Below are 23,406 nucleotides of genomic sequence, written 5' to 3'. Positions count from 1 at the left end.
TCACGACAAACATGCATGATAACAATAATTTATTAAAACTACAAATAGATAAATGCAGCATGCTACATCTAAGCCATAAAAAGATGGCGCATCAAAATCAGGGTCCTGAGGTGGGAAATTTGATTACCATGCCGGAAGAGGGTCTCTCTCTGTGTGTGTCCTATAAGCAAAGCTAATAATAAAAAATAATTTTGACTCTTTCCTTATATATATATTTTAATTATCCCATTGAATAAAGGTAGGACTTTTTTTTCCTGTCAAGTTGAAGTTGACCCTGTAGGGTTTTCAAGGCCAAAGGCTGACGGGGGTGTTTTGCCATTGGTTACCTCTGCATAGCGACCCTGGACTTCCTTGACAGGCCCCCATCCAAGATACTAACCAGGGCCAACCCTGCTTAGCTTCCAGAGATCTGACAAAATCAGGCTAGCCTGGGCTAGCAAGGTCAGGACAAAATAAGACTTCCCTCTGACTAAACATGCATAGGATTGTATGTATCCCCGTACTAAAGGAGAAACAGCACATTACATGCCTACATGTGTAGCAAAAACCCTTCGGAGCGTTGGAGAAGTAGCCAACTTTTGATTCCCCCTCTCTTCCACGTGAGCGGTGGAGGCTAATCCGGCGAACTGGATTTGTTTCCCCACTCCTACACACGAAGCCAGCTGGGTGACCTTGGGCTAGTCACAGTTTTCTCAGCCCCACCTCCCTCACAGGGTGTCTGTTGTGGGGAAGGGAAGGCGATTGTAAGGTGCTCTGATTCTTCCTTAAGCGGTAGAGAAAGCCGGCATGTAAAATCCAACTTTTCTTCTTCAACGATGGCCCTTCAGCATACAAACGTTAAGCCGCTCTCTGTAGTGACGGCTTGCAAACAGGCTGCCATGCTCAGTGGGCCCCGGAGTGGCAAGGCACCAAACGGAAAGCCGCTAATAGGAACTGGCACGGGGCACCGTGAGTCTGTGGATGTCACGGCACTCTCAGCAGGCCCTGGTTAATGAGACCTGGGCGCAGGATTAAAGTAAATAAGCCGGCAATCAAGAGGCTGCCGGGGCCCTGCTGAATTCAGACAGTGTTGAAATAATGAACAGATACGGCTTCCCTTGCCAAATGGGCCCAGGTGGCAGTCTAAATAATGGTGTGCCCTCAAGTCATCAGTGACTCTTGGCGACCGAGGGTTGCCAACCTCCAGGTAGTGCTCAACAAAACGAAGCACTGAAACCAACACGTCAAGCTGAGCAAAGAAATAGTAACCGGCTCTTGCACTGTATGCAAAATAGTGTTCTTATTTACATGTGCAAAGATGTGCAAGGTTACAATATTACAACAACCAATACACTTATGTACATATAGTAGCAAAAAGCTACCCAAAGGAAGTCAATCTCGGTTGACAAAAACTTCCTTTGGGTAGCTTTTTGCTACTATATGTACATAAGTGTATTGGTTGTTGTAATATTGTAACCTTGTATGTCTTTGCACATGTAAATAAGAACACCGCTATTTTGCATACAGTGCAAGAGTCGGTTACTATTTCTTTGCTCAACCTCCAGGTAGTAGCTGGAGATCTCCGGATATTACAACTGATCTCCAGGCGACAGAGATCAGTTCCCCCGGAGAAAACGGACGCTTTGGCAGTTGGACTCTATGGCATTGAAGTCCCTCCCCTCCCCAAAACCCCGCCCTCCTCAGGCTCCGCCCCAAAAACCTCCCTCCGGTTGCCAAGCGGGACCTGGTAACCCTAGCTGGAGATCTCCAGCTATTACAACTGAGCTCCAGCCGATAGAGATCAGTTCCTCTGGAGAAAAGGGCCACTTTGGCAATTGGACTCTGTGGCATTGAAGTCTCTCCCCTCCCCAAACCCCGCCCTCTTCAGACTCCGCCCCAAAAATCTCGAGGTATTTCCCAACCTGGAGCTGGCCACCCTACGGCGACCCTAAGCTGCTGTCAAGTTGAAATCGTCTTACCATTGCCTGCCTCCACATAGCAACCCCTGTTGTCCTTGGTGGTTTCCCATTCAAGTACTAACCGAGGACGACCCTGCTTCCAAGCACTGGCGAAATCGGACTAGTCTGGGCAATCAGGCTACTAGGTGGCTGTCTAGGGCAGCTTTTTGTAGGGACCAGCACTTTTGCGTGGGGTGGGAGTGGGTCTTTTAAGTAGGGTTGCCAGGTCCCTCTTTGCCACCGGCGGGAGGTTTTTGGGGCGGAGCCAGAGGATGCGGGGTTTGGGGAGGGAGTTCAATAACATAGAGTCCAATGGCCAAAGTGGCCATTTTCTCCAGGTGAACTGATCTCTATCAGCTGGAGATCAGTTGTAATAGCAGGGGATCTCCAGTTAGTACCTGGAGGTTGGCAACCCTACTTTTAAGGGAGGATTTTTCTCCATGTATCCATGGCTAATGTGCATGCTCAGTGCTCAGGGCACATGTATGAAGTTATGCTAAGTCACCCTGCCGCTCCTGACCAGTATGGTCAAGAAGAGTTGGTTTGTATATGCCGACATTCTCTACCACTTAAGGAAGAATCAAACTGGCTTACAATCCCCTTCCCTTTCCCTCCCCACAGCAGACACCCTGTGAGGTAGGTGGGGCTGAAAGAGCTCTAAGAGCTGTGACTAGCCCAATGTCACCCAGCTGGCTTCATGTGTCGGAGCGGAGGAAACAAATCCAGTTCACCAGATTAGCCTCCACCGCTCATGTGGAGGAGTGGGGAATCGAACCCAGTTCTCCAGATCAGAGTCCACTGCTCCGAAGCACTGCTCTTAATCACTGCTCCATGCTGGCTCTACCCTGAGTGACTGCAGCTTGCCTAGGGTTGCAAACTGTTGAGAGTTATGGGGGTGTGGCCTGGTGATGTCACAAGGCCAGCCCTGATGATGTCACATTGACTAGTGGCAGTACACACCACTAGGGATTCTACCACGTGGCACATGGGATTGTACACATCCACAGTCTGTTGGCATACAAGGGACAAATTGGTGTCCCCAAACTTCCTATCACGTGATTGAGGCCTGGGTGTTAAAGGTATATGCCCGGTCTGGAAGGATACTGTGTTGGGATGTTGTAATGTAAACCAGCTTTTATAGATAGCGATCACTTTTTCCTAAATAGTGCCAGCATGGTGTAGTGGTTAAGAGCTGTGGCTTGGAGCAGTGGACTCTCATCTGGAGAATCGGGTTCGATTCCCCTCTCCTCCACATGAGCGACAGAGGCTAATCCAGTGAATTGGATTGGTTTCCCCAGTCCTCCACATGATGCCGGCTGGGTGACTTTGGGCTAGTCACAGCTCTCTTGGAGCTCTCTCAGCCTCATCTACCTTACAGGGTGTCTGTTGTGAGGAGGGGAAGGGAAGATGAATGTAAGCCGGTTTGAGTCTCAAGTGGCAGAGAAAGTCGGCATATAAAAGCCAACTCTTCTTCTTCTGAATCCTGAGCTATAGTTTTTGGCTTGTGTGGTGTGAAAAGACCCAACAACTATTGCCCTGCTCTCAGATGTGTCCCTTCATGAGTCCCTACTCTGTGCCTTTTCCCCTGATTGGAGGGAAGCAACCCTAGAACAGTGACTCATATGGGGTGCAGCGAGCAGCCTCCTTTCTGGATGTCCGCTTTTGTTATGAAGGTCTCTTTTGTTTTTTTTAGTTACTAAAATAATTCCTCGGTCCTGTGCCCCGCCCATGCTATTTGGGAATCAGCAATCTAGAAAGAAGGCACGTTCGTGCATCCATGGGAAGAAGATGCGCCCTGATCAAGTTACTAGCCCTCATTCACTTTTCTCCTCCTTTTCCTGAACTTTCGTTTATACTGCTGACCTGAAACACCCAGGCAAGCGGGAGTAATTCAGCCAAGATAGCCTCAAGACAGTTAGCTTGACTTCTCGGGCGGGGCTGAGGTCGCTGTCTTCTCCTTCACATGGTTGAATTTCCCCAGCCTGTTTGTTTTGATCGGCTGGGAGAATGGATGGGGTGTATGCGTGTCTCGCTTTGCGTCTTTCCACGCTGGCCAGGCTCCCGAGGATCAGTTTATCCCCCAAAGCGTCAGCTTATATCAGACGCTAAGCCATCAGACGTTCGCTCTCTGCCAGGGTGGTTTTGGTGGGCTTGTTCGTAAGTGTCTGGAGGGAGAGGATGCCATTAGCGGCTTTTGCTTTTCAGAGTGGAATTTGAAGCTGGCTTTCCCCCCCCACCGTGATAGCAGCTGGACTGTGTGCAAGGAAATGCAAGGGAACCAGGAAGGAGTTTCTCTGTGCATCCCACCCCCCGCACGCACAAAGTCTGATAAAAGTGTGCATCGAGAGGATGCAAATTGTTGCCAGAGAAATCCCCAGTTGTGCAAAAGTATGCAAATCCTTTGCGGATGTCGGGAAAGGGGGGCAGGGACCGTTGGCAAACCCTGCTGGGCCGCCTGCCAGCTTTGAGGATTGCGCCAGTCCGTGTTCTCAATGCTCCACAAACAGAAGCGCAACTTCTCACGGCGTTGACTTCTGTGCTGGGTTCTGATGTAATCCGGCATACCCCGAGTATACACAACATGATTATAGCCGCAGACCTCAACTGAAAGAAGATGAGCTATATTTAAGTTTTGCTGAAATAACGTGGGGCTTTTAACAGGGGCCGTTTCCTGTTGGTTTAACAATCCAGTGACCTGGCGGTCTCGGATGGATCCATTCTCGCAAAAAGCCATCCTCTGTTTCCGTCCTCTCGTAGAAGCCACTGTTGCCAAACATTTCACCAGAGCCAACATTATACCCACATCAATATCGGGTAGCAGGGAAGATGTAGACGTGAGGGAAGCATCTGAAACCGTCACCGGCTGCATCCAAAGGTCTATCAAAGGGGCGATCAAAACACAAAGAAAATATGAGATAATATTTCAGAGAGTCAGCGTGGTGTAGTGATTAAGAGCGGTGGTTTGGAGCGGCAGACTCTGATCTGGAGAACCGGGTTTGATGCCCCACTCCTCCACATGAGCGGCGGAGGCTAATCTGGTGAACTGGATTTGTTTCCCCACTCCTACACATGAAGCCAGCTGGGTGACCTTGATCTAGTCACGCTCTCTCTGCCCCACCTGCCTCACAGGGTTGTCTGTTGTGGGGAGGGGAAAGGAAGGTGATTGTAAGCCAGTTTGATCCTTCCTTAAGTGGTAGAGAAAGTCGGCATATAAAAACCAGCTCTTCTTCTTGCCCCAGAACAGCATCTATCCAAGTAGGGTAATCCTTAGGATCTGCTTGCCAAAAGAGCAGAAAGCATGTAGCCTAGCCAAGAAAATAGCCCTTTGATATTTGGGGACGATCAATCAATAAAAATAAGATGGAAGGGGGAAAGGGGGTATGATACCAAAAAAACCCACAAAAAACCCTGCATAGAGCATGCTCTATGAGTCCTACCAATCAATCAATCTAATTTTATTTTGATACAATATCAGCTCTGAATAAAAATCAAAGTTCGGTTAAAATAATAAAAGTTGATGGTTCTGGGAGGGGAGACCTACCAAGATCCGACTGACAGCCTAATGCAGGGGTGTCAAACTCATTTGTATGAGGGCCAGATATGACATAAATTCATTTCGTCGGGCTGGGCCATGTGTACCAGACGCAGGCATATTTTTTACTTAAAATACAAACATGCTTTACACAATAACACTCTTACGGTATTTTCTTTCATTTAACAGTCTTTGATCAGTGACACCTCGGGACTGGGGAAGGTGGCTGCCTCGGCTGGCGAGTTTGCAGCAAGCTTGCCAGCCCAGATCAGGACAGGGAGGGGGTGGCTGCCTCTGCTGGCGGGCTGAATAAGAGCTCTCAAGGGGCCGGATCTGGCCCCCCAGGCCTTATGTTTGATACCCCGGGTCTAATGGCTCCAGGGCTCTAACTAAAGATTGTCTTAACAGTCTGCAGGCCAATGGACAGGAAAGTCAAAGGAGCCCTAAAAAAAAAAAAAAAAGTTTCGAGTCAAGACTGCAAAACTTAAGGATCTGAACACAAGAGAGAAGAAACTACTGCTATCCTCAGAAAATAGCACCACTGAATAAAAGCGAGAAGCCAGCTTCCAAGCTTGGCATTCCACTGATCCCAAGCCCACTTCCAGTTGAAGAACCACAGAGGCAATACAGAGGCCGAAATAATGTGGGACTTCAATGACATAGTGAATGATGGTTGTGCGGCTGGCATCCTTCACCAGCTGGTGGTCGGGATGTTTTTCTCATCACCTTGAATTCTGCATGGGGCCAGATTTGTTTGCGCAATTTTTGTTTCTCAGTCCATTAGGGGGGGAAAAATAACAAGCAGAGCTTCTAGTCCTCATGTTTTCCAAATTGAATTTGGGACGTATGAAGGCAGCGTCTGCAATGGGTTTCGTTGTTTCCTGGAGACGGATTCTTTTGTCGCGGGCATGTTCCTCTTCCCTGATTATGATTCCCTCTTAGATTTATCACCGCCTTTCTTTTGGGCAGCATGGTTATGACATTGTCGGTACAACAAATAACATTGTCGGTAAAACAAAGCAGATGATGAGAGGGAGGGCATCTTGGCCATCTTCTGGGCATGGAATAGGGGTCACTGTGGGTGTGGGGGGGGAGGTAGTTGTGAATTTCCTGCATTGTGCAGGGGGTTGGACTAGATGACCCTGGTGGTCCCTTCCAACTGTATGATGATTCTATGATTTTGATTCTAAATCAGAGCTTCGGTGATTGAGGAAGCATGCAAATGCAGTAAAATCTTTTGCAAATTGGGCTAGTCACAGCTCCCTTTGAGCTCTCTCAACCCCACCGACCTCACAGGGTGTCTGTTGTGGTGGTGGGGGGGGAGGGAAGGCGATTGTAAGCCAGTTTGATTCTTCCTTAAGTGGTAGAGAAAGTCGGCATATAAAAACCAACTCTTTTTCGTCTTCGAAGCAAGAAATACATAAAATAAAACTAAGAACAGGGGTAGGCCCCCAAAGCACAAATCTGGTACAGCATCCTTCCTTCACACACAGATTCCATCAGATTCCCCATGTTCTAGAACAATTTCCTGTGTCTTTGAAACATTGGCGAACACTACGGGGAAGTAGCATTGGCATCTGTGGGGAGTGTCCTTGGCAGGGGGGAGAAATGGGTGCCCTTGATCAGGGTCTGGCATTCGGTAGGAGTCTGAACGACTCGTTCTTTGCGTTGTTAGCTGTCATAATGCAGTACAACTTCTGCGCAACTTGAATTTTTTGAGCTGCGCGAATGTTGTTTTGGAGCAGCACAAACCCCCTCCCCATAACTGCACATTTTGCATCTGGTTGTATCTTTAAAAGAAAAGAAAAGGGGGGAAAAACTCTGTTCTGTGGCAACATTACAATCAAAGATCAGTAGTGGTGGTATCTCTCCTTCCAGGAAGTTGGCCCGCCATCTCTGATCTATACCCCCGATAGGCTTCTTAGGAATTCAAACCTTCTGTAGAACACAGCTGGGAAGACTTGGTGGGACCGGAAGAGGCAAATCTCAAAGTTTTTGGAAACCCTCTTGACCGAACAGTTTTGGGGAAGCGGGGGGGGGGGGGGCAAGATTGACTGCTGTCAACCCTCTATTAACTCTTTCCCCCCCTTCTCTTCCGACAGCTGCCGTGAAGCTCTGCGTCTCCCTGCGGGTCCCGCAGACCATCCCCATGGACCTGCGGATTGGACAGCGCCTCGCCAAACCCGGCCCCGACACTGCCTTGCTGGCCCTGAAGCAGACCCAACAGCTGCAGCACCAGCTTTTCCTGGCTAGCTTGCACCACCAGCAAGTGGAACAACTCACCCACCAGCACCTGCAGGTATGCACGTTGGTGTTTCCTTGAGGGGGGGGGCGGTTGGCGTAAGCGGCTGTGCCACATACTGCCAGGGAGTGGCCAGCCGCTGGTCTGATTTGCTCCGGGGGTGAAGATTTGCTTTGCTTCCTTTCCCGAGAGTCCTCCCCCCCCCCCCAAGGGCTTCTGGGCAAGGAAACAGCTTCTTGAATGGGAGAATAGCACATCTGTAAGACACACCAAAATGGTTTGTGATCCCGTTGGCATACTCAGCATGGTGTAGTGGTTAAGAGCGGTGGACTCTGATCTGGAGAACTGATTCCCCACTCCTCCACATGAGCAGCAGACGCTAATCTGGTGAACCGGATTGGTTTCGCCACTCCTACACATGAAGCCAGCTGGGTGACTTTGGGCTAGTCACAGGTCTCTTCGAGCTCTCTCAGTCCCACCTACCTCAGAAGGGTGTCTGTTGTGGGAAGGGGAAGGGAAGGAGATTGTGAGCCGGTTTGATTCTGCCTTAAGTGGTAGAGAAAGTCAGCATATAAAAACCAGCTCTTCTTCTTCTCTTCATCCCCACCTCACACGCCAAAACGGATAACCCTTGACCAGATTGGGGGCTGTTGCATCATTTCTCTGTTGTTGTAGAATTATTGGTGTCGCGAAACTTAAGTCGGAGGGCACGTGGATCAAGCCCCATCGATTTACTCGCTGCGTCACCAAGACACGCTGAACCCTCCATGCCAAGTGCGTGATCTGACGAAGGGAGTTTTAGCTCTCGACAGCTTATACCTCAAAAATCTCGTTGTTCTCTAATGATGTTGGACTCAAATCTCGCTCTACTACTTGAGACCAACACGGCTATTCTCTGAAACAGAATCCTCTCTCTTTCTCTGTGTGTGGATTGCAGCCCTTTAAACCAGTACACAGAGACCTCTGAGTCATGTCTCCAGGAGACAGCGACACCCTCCCGCTTCCTCCTAGACCTCCTGTGGAGGTTACTTGAGCACTGTGGAGGTTACTACAGCATCCACTCCTCCTGTCCCACTGTAGCAATGCTGGGATACTTTTAGAAGCAGAAGAAGAGTTGGTTTTTATATGCTGATTTTCTCTACCTTTTAAGGAGAACCAAACTGCCTTACAGTCTCCTTCCCTTCCTTCCTCTCCCCACAACAGACACCTTATGAGGTGGGTGGGGCTGAGAGAGCCAGCGTGGTGTGGTGGTTAAGAGAGGTGGTTAGGAGCGGTGGACGCGGAGAGAGAAATTATGGATGTATATGAGGATGGCCAAATTAACAGAATTCCTACATGGAAATGATATGGAAGAATTCCATCACATATTGGGATAAACGGGCAAAAATGGATTTTACTATTTTAGTTAGTGAGTTATAGAAACAAGTTTATTAACTTTTCTATTATTACTATCAATAACTTTCAAAACTGTTTAGACACTTCTGCGGAAGTCAGGTGATGGGTCGCTTTTTAAGGTGGGTGGAGGGTCAAAAGAGTATTTTTGCTTTGTTGAATTTTGTTGAAGTTTATAACTTTGTATAATTATAATTGATACTCTTTTGTATTTTTTATGTTTTTTTGTTATTACTGTATTTGTTTGTTTTGTTTCATATTATAAAAATAAAAAAATTATAAAATAAAAAAAGGACCAGTGGACGCTAATCTGGTGAACCGGGTTGGTTTCCCCACTCCTCCACATGAAGCCAGCTGGGCGACCTTGGGCTAGTCACATTTCCCTCAGCCCCACCTACCTCACAGGGAGTCTTGTGGGGAGGGGAAGGGAAGGTGATTGTAAGCTAGTTTGGTTCTTCCTTAAGTGGTAGAGAAAGTCAGCATATAAAAACCAACTCTTCTTCTAAGAGAACTGTGACTAGCCCAAGGTTGCCCAGATGGCTTCATGTGGAGGAGTGGGGAAACCAACTTGGTTCTCCAGATTAGAGTCCGCCTTTCATGTAGAGGAGTAGGGAATCAAACCTGGTTGTCCAGATTAGAGTCCGACGCTCTTAACTACTATGCCACGTTGGAATTAAGTGGTACAGTGGTTGAAGGAAGTGAGGCACCAAGTAGGTAATAGGCCGAGAAGCAGAAACATTCAGGCTTCACTGGCAAACCTGGAGAGGGGGGGGGGGTCTGCCTCTGCAGAGTAAGCTTCTGGAGTCAGAATTTATTTATTTATTTAAATTTATTTATATCCCACTTTTCTGCCCAGTGGGGACCTAAATGATGGCTCACGTCACTCCCCTCCTCTCCATGTTATCCTCACAACAAACCTGTGAGGTTTGGGTGCGTGTGATTGGCCCAGGGGAGGGTTGCCAGCTCCAGGTTGGGAAATACCTGGAGGTTTTGGGGGGTGGAGCCTGAGGAGGGGGTGGGGTTTGGGGAGGGGAGGGACTTCAATGCCACAGGGTCCAATTGCCAGAGTGCCCATTTCCCCCAGGTGAACTGATGTCTATCGGCTGGAGATCAGTCGTAATAGCGGGAGGTCTCCAGCTTGCACCTGGAGGTTGGCAACCCTAGCCCGAGGCCACCCAACAAGCTTCCATGGCAGAGCGGGGATTCGAACCTGGGTCTCCCAGGTCCTAGTCCAACACTTTCACCACTGTGCCAAGCTGAATCCAGGCAGGTCACATCACAAATGCTCCCTTCGAAGACTGGAGAAGTTCTTGCTCCATCTTTGATAGTGTGCAGGTTCAATCTCTTCCCCCCCCCCCGCCTCTCTCTGTTCCCAGGTGCCGATGGAGCCTCCGCCCCAAGAGTCTGCATCTGGGAAGCAGGAACAGGAGCTGCGGCTGCTCTTGAACAAAGACAAAAATAAACGTAGTAAGTAACGTTCTGCCTCTCCCCATTATCTCTCTCTGCTAGGGCTTCCGGAATCGCCATCCAGCAGCCTCTGTATCCAGTGATGGATCTGCTATGAAACTACTGAAGCTTAAGCTTCAGGGCCTCTAATCCTGGAGGGGCCTTGAAGCAACGTTGTTGTTTTTAATGAGTGCATTTTTCAACGAAATCGTTGGGAGTTTTTTTAAAGTGTTATTAAAATAAGGCTACTTTAGTGATAGAATCATAAGCCAATGGGTTTAAGCACTTAATATTGACTTTCGAATACGCTCTAATACCCATTTCATATGGCCTCCAAATGTCCCTGTCATTGGTCAGATTTCAAAAATTTTCTCGGGGGCTTGCAGTGCCCGAAGCCCCAGCTGCATGGGGCTCGGGTGAGCTCCCCAGAATCTATTCATAGCCTACATTGGGGCAGCTGGATCCTCTAATCCTCGTTGGTACACGGCTTAATAGTTCTATAGCTTGGTCCTTCGGCTAGAGCCAGTCGGAACCATAAAAAGACATCTGAATTCTCAATTCAGGCTGCACTCGTCTGACTCTGACCCCCCTGTCCTCCACCATTTGGGCCTCGAGGTCCAAATCTTGTTGATGGTTGCGAAGGGGCCCCCCCATAACAGTTGAACCTTCAGGGTCACAAAAAATGTAGGTCAGCCGCCGTCTGTAGCTTGGCATCTCGTCTGACTTCCCGCTTATCCCTAGGGTTTCCCTCGGGCCGATAGGATTCTGTGTCCAGGGAGAGGATGTCGTACCCCAGCGAGAGACATAAAAATCTGGAGAGCCTGAAGCCACAAAATGTATAAGTTTTGTGAAGTAAAGCTCAGAAGAGGTGGTGCCTACCACACCTCCAGACAGGGGGAGTTTGGCAGCTTTAGGGGATCCTCGGATGCTCCCTAAGTTTGGAGAGGGTCCTTCAGGAGTTCTGCGGACCCCTGGCTGTTTAGGGTTTTAACGGTCAAAACCAACCATTTGTCATTGTGCCTGGAAACTAATGGGGAGCTAGTGTGGTTCAGGAAGCACTCGGCTTCCTCACAATGGGGGAAAGCAATCCACAGAACAAGTTTCCTCTTAGATTTCTCCCAGAATTTGATCTTCTTTTTTTTACACCCTGCCCTTGTTAAGGACACTTTATGAGTCTGCTATTGGGGGTCAAATAGGTAAAAGTCTGCATTTTTTGTGTGAAAGAAAATTGAGATGAATTTGAGAGTGACTTGAGCTGAATGTAAAAACTAAAGGATAAAAATGAAGTGGGGATTATGGCTTACAGTGCAAAGGTAAAAGTGTAGAAGGAGATTGTCTCCCATCTGTACAGATTCCCACTGCCGATTTTGTGGGGTCTTCTAGCCCCCCAATGGCACTTTTTTCTCAGGCGGTTTTTCCTTTCCTCAAAGCTTCTAGTAGATATTAATAAATTATGGAATGGCTAATGCCTCCTTTTCCTTGCTGCTGTTTCAGCATGAAATTGTGTTGTTAACATCTTGAGGGGCAGCTGATTTCCGCAACCCCTGGCGGAGTTTTCAAGGCAAGAGACGTTCAGAGGTGGTTTGCCATTGCCAGCCTCCCGCGTCACTCCCCTGGTATTCCTTGGAGGTCTCCCATCCAAACACTTTTCCAGGGTCGAGGCTGAGAGTGGGTGACTGGCCCAAGGTCACTTAGCAAGTTTCCAGGGTCGAGTGGGGATTCGAACCTGGGTTTCCCAGATCCTAGTCTGACACTTTCACCACCGCACCAGGCTGGCTCTCTTGAGGGGCATTTAGAGAGCAGTGTTTCCCCACTGTGGGTCTCAAGCCAAAAGCGAGTCACGGAGGCCGTGAAATTGGGTTCTGGACTTTTGCAGTTTTATTGTTTTTTTGTATGCTCTTTTTTTTAAGTGGGCCACCATATCGTGTAAATTTGGCCTTGTATGTCACTATACTTTAAAAGGTTGGGAACCCCTGATTTAGTGCTCCAGTACTTTGGATTTACTTCTTTGCTGTTCTGCCATTCACTTCAAACGGGGGTCTAACTGACCTCATTGCCATTTTAGTGAACCCTGGTGGTTGTGGTGGTGGTGGTGGTTGAACTCCACAACATGGGTGGGGTTGAAATACCAGAAAGGAATCAAATCCTTTCCTGTAGTAAAAGTGCTTGTGACGTATGAAGTATTACAGTTTGGAGCGGGGGAGAGGGGAAATTTTGATTGATTGATTGATTGATTGATTGATTGATAGATAGATAGATAGATAGATAGATAGATAGATAGATAGATAGATAGATAGATCCCTTAGGAGTTAGTTGTGGGTGCTTTCACACATGCCAAATAATGTACTTTCAATCCACTTTCAGTGCACTTTGCAGCTGGATTTTACTGTGTGAATTGACAAAATCCACTTGCAAATGATTGTTAAAGCGCATTGAAAGTGCATTATTCAGCATGTGGGAAAGCATGTGGGGAGGGGGCCGTGGCTTAGTGGTAGAACCTCTGCTTGGCATGCAGAAGGTCCCAGGTTCAATTCCCAGCATCTCCAGTTAAAGGCACTAGGCAGGTAGGTGATGTGAACGACCTCCGCCCTGGAGAGCTGCTGTCCGTCTGAGTAGACAAGACTGACTTTGATGGACCAAGGGTCTGATTCAGTAGAAGGCAGCTTCATGTGTTCAGGTGTTCACCCTTTGACTCCACACATGAAAGAGGGTTAAACCAGGAAACAGACAAAAAGGAGAACAAGCAAAGCCACCCTTTTTTTCCTCCGGTGTTGTTTTTTTGGAGACCCTCATATCGCGACCTCCATCTCTTTCCTGCCTTCCTGGCACACAAGAATCATAAGACGACAGGGCTAATTGAACATTGTGCTAATAATTCTTCGTGTGTTTTCTTCCTTCCTTCTTTTTGTAAACATGCAAAGATTGTAACATAGCAAAAAAAAAAAAAATCCCAGAAGCATTGAGAAACTTGTAAACCAAGGGCTTGTCTGCTTTGGTAATAGTTTACCGCCTGCAGTGCTGATTTGAGGCAGATAGCGCGCTTCCATCTGTTGTTCTGCCGCATCGCCGTGGAACTCGTCTGGGAAAAGGCATAGGTGTGTCGGCACAGCGCGAGCCGCGCCGCTTTGAATGGGAGAACCCTCCCTGCCGAAATGGTTTGCTAGTCAAACGGCTTGTCGTCTTGGCAATTGCACAAATCGATCTCGTGGTGCGTGTTTCGCGCGCCGCCGCCCCTGTCTCCACCTCGGATATCGTTCCATCGCTGTGCACGCATCAACACCAGGACTTAAGAGGCACTGATCCCTGGGCGTAGGGAACGAACGTACGTTGGTGGTACACCTGAGGTTTGTCGGCTATCTTCGGGCCTCCAGACCAGCCAGGACATGCCCGTCCCCCTCCGCCACCACCGCAGCGGTGTCGCATGCGTAGGGGGAGCTGCGTCTGTTACTCCTTGCGAATCCGCCTCTGCCCTAGAAGCGATTGCTTCACCGTGCTTAATCAGCAGGACAGGTCTCACGAATGGGTAACTGTGCACTGGAACATTTTTTATTTATGGGGTATGGGACTCGTGGCACAGAGCGGCAAGCTGCAATACTGCAGGCAAAAGCTCTGCTCATGACCTGAGTTCGATCCCGACGGAAGTCAGGTTCATGTAGCCGGCTCCAGGTCGACTCAGCCTTCCATCCTTCCGAGGTTGGTAAAATGAGGACCCAGCTTGCTGGGGTTAAAAGTGTAGACGACTGGGGAAGGCACTGGCAAACCACCCCGTAAACATAGTCTGCCTAGTAAACGTCGGGATGTGACATCACCCCATCTGTCAGTAATGACCCGGTGCTTGCCTTTATGGACCTTTATGGATCTCCAGCATCATGTGCAGTTTGGTCCTAGATGCTCAATCAATTGACCCTGAAATGGTTGGGAATAAACCTCCTTATGGCACTGTGATCAAGACGGAAGTGGGGAGCTTCCTTCCGGCCTACAGCGGGGGACTCTAATCTGGTAACAACATGTATTAGTATACCCATTGATCTTTGAGGATGCCTATGTACTTTTGCCCTGGATAGCACAGGCTAGCCTGATCTCGTCAGATCTCAGAAGCTAAGCAGGGTCGGCCCTGGTTAGTATTTGGATGGGAGACCACCAAGGTAGTCCAGGGCTGCTATGCAGAGGCAGGCAATGGCAAACCACCTCTGAACACCTCATGCCTTGAAAAGAAGAGCTGGGACTAGCCCAAGGACACCCAGATGGCTTCATATGTAGGAGTGGGGAAACCAACCCAGTTCAACTGATTAGAGTCTGCCGCTCATGTGGAGGAGTGGGGGATCAAACCCGGTTTTCCAGACTACAGTCCACTGCTCCTAACCACTACACCACGCTGTCTCTCACCATAAATCAGCTGTGACTGGACAGCAAAAAAAGTACTTTAAAATTACCTGCCTATCTTCTAGAGTCTAACTGATGGCCAATGAAAATGGACCCTCCGTGCTCTTACTGTTGCTAAAAGACTTATATTACAAAACTGGAGAGATAAATTTCCACCACCAGTAATCCAGTAGATTGAGGACCTTACAACTTTATCAACATTTGAATATATGGCATATAGATGACAATTGCGCGTGGAGATATTTTTAGATATATGGAATCCTTTCATAAGAAGAAGACAAAGGAGAAGAAGAGTTGGTTTTGCTTTCTCTACCACTTAAGGAAGAATCAAACCGGTTTACAATCCCTTCTCCTCCCCACAACAGACACCCTGTGCGGTAGGTGGGGCTGAGAGAGCTCTAAGAGAGCTGTGACTAGCCCAAGGTCACCCAGCAGGCTTCGTGTGTAGGAGTGGGGAAACCAACCCGGTTCTCCAGATCAGAGTCCATAGCTCTAAACCACCACTCTTAACCACTATACCATTCTGTCTCACCATAGATGCTTATGTGTTAACTTGTCACCATTGTTGTTATATTTTCTATTTCTTTTCTTTTTTGGGGGGTTGAAATTATTTATTTTTTAAAGTAAAAAATGTAAAAGCCGCTAACGGCATGGGTCTCTATACATCGGCACCATCTAGCGTCCAGATCAGGAGCTGCGCTTTCCTGTGATGTATTTTTCCTCGCAGTGGGTTCCCCCCCCTTCCTTGAAATCGCCCTTCTTGGAAAGTTGCCCCTCCGTCAGCTCGACGCATGGCTTTCGGTTCTGAAAAGGCCGCGTGGTCGTTGCGCTGTGGCTGTTCTCACCTACGCAGAAATGGCGGCGCGCTGCTTCTCGCGTGGCTTTCCAAAAGTGGAAACCGTGATTGCCAAGTATGGTCAGGAGAGGAGTTCTGCGGAGGCCTGGAAGAACTCCAGAAAAATAAAAAAAATGTGAGACAGATTTGTGTGTGTGTGCGCGCGCGCATATCATTTCTAGCTTCATAATCCCCTGCCCCTACCACACCCATTTAAAAAAGAAAAGAAAATACAGATCATGGGATCTTGGAGATCATGGGATCAGAATAAAATCAAGACTTAAAAAAATTAAATTGGTTGCTCGTTCGTATACTTCTGTTCCTAGCTAATTACCACTTCTTCTGTTTCACACAGTATGTGTGTAGATAGACTGGTTTTATGCCTGCGTCTTTGTGTGTTCTCGACTGAGTATTGCCAGCGTGGTGTAGTGGTTAAGAGTGGTGGTTTGGAGCGGTGGACTCTAATCTGGACAACCAGGTTTGATTCCCAACTCCTCCATGTGAGCAGTGGAGGCTAATCTGGTGAACTGGATTTGCTTCTCCACTCCTACACGTGAAGCCAGCTGGGTGACCTTGGGCTAGTCACAGCTCCCTTAGAGCTCTCTCGGCCCCACCTACTTCACAGGGTGAAAGTGGTGGGGAGGGGAAGGTGATTGTAAGCCGGTTTGATTCTTCCTTAAGTAGTAGAGAAAGTCAGCATATAAAAACCAACTCTCCTCCTCCTCCTCCTCCTCCTCCTTCTTCTTCCTTTTCTCTACCTCCTCCTCCTTCTTCTTCCCTTTCTCTACCTCCTCCTCCTTCTTCTTCTGTGGTTTTTGATCAAAAATGTAATCGCCAAAATATAAACTTCTTCACGGTACTCCCACGAACTAGGTCTGTAATTTCCCCAGTTTATATCCGGGGAACTGTGATTGGGAGAGAACAGAGTGTCTAAGAACATCCATTGAGTCCCAGGCTAAGGGGAATTGAAACGGAGACCTCTTGAATCACAAGCTAACCCTGTCACCTGCAAAGCTTCTCAGGCTCGCCGTGTAGCAATGCCTCCCTGCCCGTTTAAAACCGCCCACCTGTCTTCTATCATTGCACCTGCTGACCTTGATGCAGCCCGGCTCACGCACATGCCCTTGGGCATCAGCAGAGCAACACTCCAAAGACTCACAGAGCAAGATCCATCCAGCGCCACCCTGGGAATTCCCTGCAGCTGCTTCCCACGCCCGTCAGCGCCTCGGAAGAGCTGTTGCCGGATGCTGACAGCGCAGCATGGCAAAGCACAAGGCGCAGATTGCAGATTCCTCCAACGGGCAGGGAGGATGATTCCACTAAAATCCAGAGGATATTTTTTTTTCTCCCCTTGGAATCTCAAGGGTACCGAAGTCCCCAAGCTGTTGGTTTCCCGCTATTTGTTTTCTCCTTGAACTAGGGGAGGGGCCATGGCATTTCCCCCCTCCAGTTTGCAACCCTAATAAACAGGGAGACTAGAGCCATCTGAAAGACAAACCGCCTTTTATTCCCACATAAAATGGTCTTCCTCTTTAAAGGTGCCAAAAAGCCTCCAGTCTATTTTTGGTGCTGCAGACAAACACAACTACTCTCCTGGAATCATTACACTAGAGGAGGGGGGATGGAGCGTGACTCTTATATGCTTCTTTCAGCCCCCCTCTCTGTATGCAAAAGACTTGTGCTCCTTTCCCTCCAGGAACCTCTCCCAGAATGAACTGAGGATTAACACACACACCCCGCACATACACACACAGAAGCCACTGCAACATTGCAGAGGGATGCCTGGAGTGATCTCCTAACCCTGGAGGGAGTGGATGGGTCAGACATCTCTAATCAGAAGCAGGAGAAGGAGAAGAAGAAGAAGAAGAAGGGTTGTGGCTCAGGGATAGAGCATTTGCTTCGTTCAATCCCTGGCATCTCCAGTTGCCTGAGACCCTGGAGAGCCGCTGCCGGTCTGAGTAGACAATACTGACTTTGATGGACCAAGGGTCTGATTCAGTAGAAGGCAGCTTCATGTGTTCATGTGTTCTTAGGGAGAAGCAGCTGTTGTGTTCTCAAAAAGTCCAGATTCCCTTGCTGAGTCTCTTTTAATCAGCACTTTGATGGTCTAAGGGTGTGTGTGTGTGTGTGTGCGTGCATGCTGTCAAGTCACAGCTGGCTCATGGTGACCCCGTTTGACAGGGGTATCAAACATATGGCCCACGGGCTGGATCCGGCCCCTTGAGAGCCTGCCGAGGCAGCCACCCCCCACCCACTCTTGATCTCAGCTGGTGAGGCACGGCCCAACCCAGCCAAGTCACATTTATGTCATATCCAGCCCTCGTAACAATTGAGTTCGACACCCCTGCTGTCGGGTTTTCAAGGCGAGAGATGTTCAGAGTTGATTTGCCATTGCCTGCCTCCACGTGGGCCGAGAGAGTTCTGAGAGAACTGGGACTGGCCCAAGGTCACCCAGCAGGCTTCATGTGGAGGAGTGGGGAATCGAACCCGGTTCTGCAGATTAGAGTCTGCCGCTCTTAACCACTCCTACAGATACCTGGCTACTTTTCTTATGATGTCTCCAGCAGTTGAATGGTAATTGTAGTAATACATGATCCTACTTCAGCAAGCATTGAAAAGTTCAAGGGGAACTGACACCTACCTGCATTAGTTCCATTTGGAGAAGGAAGTGCTGGAGCATCTTTGTAGTATTTGTGTGGATTTTTTTTTTTTAACAAGGTGGGGCCCAAATGAGAGCTGTCCAAAAACTTTGAGTTTGGATCCTTACCGGTGAATGTAAATTGAAGTCCCATCTTGGAGAAAACCTGTGTCGGTGAGAAATGTCCCATGACAACTACAATTACCGCTTTCCTCGTTGTTCAACAGGTGCTGTGGCGAGTAGGGTCGTGAAGCAGAAGTTGGCTGAAGTCATCCTGAAAAAACAGCAGGCCGCTCTAGAAAGGACCAGTGCTCCAGTCATGCCATACAGGTAAGCCAGTCATAGGCATCCATTTGCGCACGCGCCCACTGGCTTTGGCCAGTGTCCGGACCCCAGTTGGCTAATCCCTAGCTGTTGGAAGGAGCAGCGGGAATGGTTTGGCTAAGCAGGACAGACTGATTTTACATCCTCAATTGTCCCCCGTTTTATCCAGGTTTTGGGGACAACTGACAAGGCACATGACGATATCACCACCATCCTGAGCAGAGTTACACCCTTCTTAGTCCCTTGGTTTAGGGACCCCCTGCTTAGGATGGCACTGTAAACGGGCGTTTCCCACATTGTTAACATGAAAGCAGAATCTCCACTGGCAAGAATGTACATTCGGGGTGAAGGCAAGATCCTGTCCCACCTCCTCAGTGTGGAGTAGTGTTGAAGAGTGGTGGACTCTAATCTGGAGAACCGGGTTTGATTCCCCACTCCTCCACATGAAGCCTGCCGGGTGAACTTCAGTCCCAGGTCTCTCTGAACTCTCTCAGCCCCACCAAACTCACAAGGGTTCTGCTGTGGGGGGAGGAAGGGAAGGAGATTAACTAGTTTAAAAGGTAGAGAAAGTCGGCATATAAAAACCAACTCTCCTCCTCCTCCTCCTCCTCCTCCTCCTCCATGTTTTCAACACTTTCCTACAGGCCACGTCTGTCAGGTTGGTGCAGGGCGTCTTTCTGTTATGAGACTTTGTGTATGAGTGTTGTTTCTTAGGGTTTGCTCTGAGATTTTCTCACCGCCTAGAATCATTTTGTACGCGCTTCATTTCCAACCCCTGCCAGCCACAGTCTGGCGAAGGATGGGTAGGATTTTAAAAATAACCCTTCGACATTCCATGGGTGTGCTGAACCAGACAGAGTCTCCGGTAGCTCAGTTTACAGATCTAAGAGCAGGGCTTTAGGGATTAGGCCCCGGGCAATTGTCTACTCCTGTCTGGTCTCCGTCGTACGGGAGAGTTGGCTTCCCCTCCTGTGACCTGCTTTCACTTCTCTCCCGACGCCCTTTGATCAGGCGGTTGACCCGGTTACACCCTCAGCGTTGGGTCATACGGGGGGAGCCATTCACACATGTGCAAGCTTTTGTTTACCATTGCCGTGGGCACATAGGTCTATGTGAAAATCATGAGCTTCTGTTCCAGTCAGAGCTGGGGCTACGCGACACTCTCCCAACATGTGCAAATGGCAAACCTCTTTCCGCCAGCTGATTTCTATCAGCTGGTCTCCTTTCCCCCTTCCTTCTTTCCTTCCTCCCCTTCTTCTCCTCTTCTCCTTCTCTCCTGTCTTCTCTCCCTTGTGGTTTCTTTCCCCAGTCCTTTTTGATGGACCTCATATTTCCCGGTTGTCTCTGGTCAAGGTAGTCCCCTGTGCGAGCACCGGGTCATTCCTGACCCATGGGGTGACGTCACATCCTGACGTTTACTAGGCAGACTATGTTTACAGGGTGGTTTGCCAGTGCCTTCCCCAGTCCTTTTCCCTTTACCCCCAGCAAGCTGGGTCTTCATTTCACCGACCTCGGAAGGACGGGAGGCTGAGTCAACCTTGATCCGGCTACCTGAAACCGACTTCCGTCGGGCTCGAACTCAGGTCATGAGCAGAGCTTTTGCCTGCAGTACTGCAGCTTGCCACTCTGCACCACGGAGCTCTATTGACTCTCAGGTCTCCCCATTATGATTAAGAACGATTCCCTCATCTAACCTGCCTTAAATAAAGCGAGGCACCGGTACTCGGGCGCCATTTCTAACTATCAAGTTTTTTAAGGCTCATATTGTTGATATTAACCAGTTAAATATATGCGTGTGCTTTCATGCTGACGTTTTAACAAATGTAAACTCTATTGTTGTTAGCTGCCCTGGGCCCCGCCCTGGCCGGGAAATGGCAGGGTAGAAACGAAATTAAAAAATTTAAAAATAAATATGCCTGCTTGTCCTCTGACATCCAGGTCGTTGGAGCCGATGGAACCCGAAGGACCGGCCGCTCCGGTCCTCCCCAGCTTCTTCCCTGCCATCGCCAACAGCTCCGGAGACTCCCCAGAGCACTTCCCGCTAAGGAAAACAGGTACGAGGTCGGAGGTGTTTGTCCAGCTGAATTGGGTGGTGGTGGGAAAGAACCACCCTGGCGTGTCCCTTCGTCTTTCGCTTCCTGGGAATCAGTGTTTCTGCACATCAGAAGTGCTGTTAAAGGCACCGGATCCTTTGCATGCCGCGTTAACATTGGTAACCTGTGTACGTTCAGTGGGGCGGCGGGGGGGGGGGAAGTGTTGAGATTAAATGCGAAAAGATCATGATCTTGTGGATTATGGATCCCAAACACCCACAAAGACTCTAAACACGTTGCTTTCCTTAACAAAACAAATGTTTACTCTATTAAACTTGGGATCTAAAATAACAACTTCCAGCTACGACTCATTTCTCTTCAACTCCTGCTGTCGGGTTTGATTCTTTGCTGTCGGGCTCATAATTTGAGGAAGAAGCGTTTGAGCATAGCAAGTATCTCTTAACAACAAAACGGCAGTTTAATTTCTGCATCATGGAATGCGACTGAACATCGCATGACCAATACGTGCGAAAGTGACCAATTAACACTGGCTTAGTGGCCGGTACTGTTCCCCGAGACCATGCAAACAAATATAAACATGTAACTATTTTTGTTGTCCTGACATAGACAGAACTCGCTGTCTAATTACCAACAAAAAGGCAGTGTAAAATCTTTGAAAAAAAGTTATGTAAAATCTTAAGCGTACGGATGTGTCACACACTGGCAACTAAGATCAAGGTAATTCATGCTGTCGCGTTCCCTATTGCTATGTATGGGTGGGAAAGCTGGACAATGAAGAAAGCTGACAGGTAGAAAGTAGATTCCTTTGAAATGTGGTGTTGGAGGAGCTGTTACAGATACCGTGGACTGCCAAAAAAAACCAAAAAAAAAAAACAACAGTGGGTTATAGATCAAATCAAGCCTGAACTGACCCTAGAAGTTAAAATGACTAAACTGAGGCTGTCGTACTTTGGTCACATTATGAGAAGACAGGAGTCACTGGAAAAGACAATCGTGCTAGGAAAAGTTGAAGGCAGCAGGAAAAGAGGAAGACCCAAATAAGAGATGGATTGACTCTATAAAGGAAGCCAGGGCCCTCAATTTGCAAGACCTGAGCAAGGCTTTTAAGGATAGGATGTTTTGGAGGACATTGATTCATAGGGTCGCCATGAGTCAGGAGTGACTTGATGGCATTTAACACACACACAAAATCAAGGATAATAGCTAAGGGTGGGACCTGTTTGTTCAAAGCCAGAATATTGGCATTAGAATCACCTTTTGGAAGAGAGATTCCCTGTATTCCGCAGACGCAAGTGCCATCTGGTTACAACTGACTTATGGCGACCCCAGGAAGGGGCTTTCAAAGCAAGGAAGAAGTAGAGGGGGTTTCTGCCATTGCCTTCCTCTGCAGAGCCATCCTTGGGGGTCTCCCATCCAAGTATGGACCCTGCTTAGCTTCTGAGATCTGACTAGATCGGGCTAGACTGTGCCCCCTTCCCTCCCGTGCATTCCACAGGCCATATTGCAATCAGCATAGAAGCAGAGGACAAATAAAAACCTTGACAATGATGTTTGGTTATGAGAAGACACAGCCCAATTCTACCAAAGAGCTATAATCGAACCCTGCTTATAATGTTTTCCCAAACAGGGCCAGGCCTACCATTCTGGGGGCTGAGTTTACCTGGAGAACATTGAAAGTTAGCAAATTATCGGTTATGTTAGTTGTTGTTGTTATTATTTTTTACCACCCTGGATCATGATTTTTAATTTTTGTTATTATTTTTTATTTTATTATGATTATGATTATGATTTTTAAGTTTTGTTGTTATTATTATTTTTTACCATCCTGGATCATGATTTTTAATTTTTCTTCCTCAAGTCACAATGTGGGGGGGGGGGAATGCCATAATCTAGCCCAATCTCATATCATCTTGGAAGCTAAGCAGGGTCTGTACTTGGATGGGAGACCACGAAGGAAGACTCTGCAGAGGAAGGCGATGGCAATCCACCTCTGCTTCTCACTTACCCTGAACGCCCCTGGCTAGGGTCGACATAAATCTATTGTAACTTGACGGCATGTATGTACATAGCAATGTGTGTGTGTAAAGTGCCGTCAAGTTGCAGCCGACTTATGGTGACTCCTTTTGGGGTTTTCATGGCAAGAGTCTATCAGAGGTGGTTTTCCAGTGTCTTCCTCTGCACAGCAACCCTGGTATTCCTTGGTGGTCTCCCATCCAAATACTAATCAGGGCTGACCCTGCTTAGCTTCAGAGATCTGACGAGATCAGGCTAGCCTGGGCCATCCAGGTCAGGGCATACATACCAATAGGAGTCCACAAATGCAGGTTGGCCTAGGTAACTGGCCATAATTTGTGCTCGCCACCCACCCTGCCCCAGCTTCGGGAAGGTGGGGGGAGTCCTCATCCCTAACAGGCTCTGAGTTTTCAAAATAGTCTGAAAACAGCAACCCTTTATCCTCCTTTCCAAACAACATTCAGGGTTGATGCCATATCAGGGAATACCCCTTCTCTTCTCCTAGGCCCAGAGAAAGGTGAAGGATCTCCCTCATTTCAGCATTATGCTTTGAGTTAAAGATTTGTTTGTACTGGAACAGTTGATGAATACTCTAATGCAGGGTCAGAAG

The 23,406-nt window shown here is 48.3% G+C and overlaps 1 protein-coding gene across 1 annotated transcript in view; it reads left to right on the top strand.

The window, feature by feature from the left end:
• HDAC7 (histone deacetylase 7) overlaps nt 1–23,406 on the top strand; it is a 150,388-nt gene that overhangs the window by 77,329 nt on the left and 49,653 nt on the right. Inside the window, exons 2-5 of the mRNA XM_056867129.1 lie at nt 7,572–7,768; nt 10,480–10,570; nt 18,633–18,735; nt 20,668–20,783. Coding sequence (XP_056723107.1) covers nt 7,619–7,768; nt 10,480–10,570; nt 18,633–18,735; nt 20,668–20,783 — 460 coding nt within the window. The 5' untranslated portion in view covers nt 7,572–7,618. The remainder of the gene's footprint in view (nt 1–7,571; nt 7,769–10,479; nt 10,571–18,632; nt 18,736–20,667; nt 20,784–23,406) is intronic.

The sequence above is a fragment of the Euleptes europaea genome, chromosome 1 (assembly GCF_029931775.1).
Source record: "Euleptes europaea isolate rEulEur1 chromosome 1, rEulEur1.hap1, whole genome shotgun sequence".
In the NCBI taxonomy this organism is placed as follows: Eukaryota; Metazoa; Chordata; class Lepidosauria; order Squamata; family Sphaerodactylidae; genus Euleptes; species Euleptes europaea.
The sequence above is the reverse complement of the archived record's forward strand: the minus strand, read 5'-3'. Positions and strand labels throughout refer to the sequence as shown.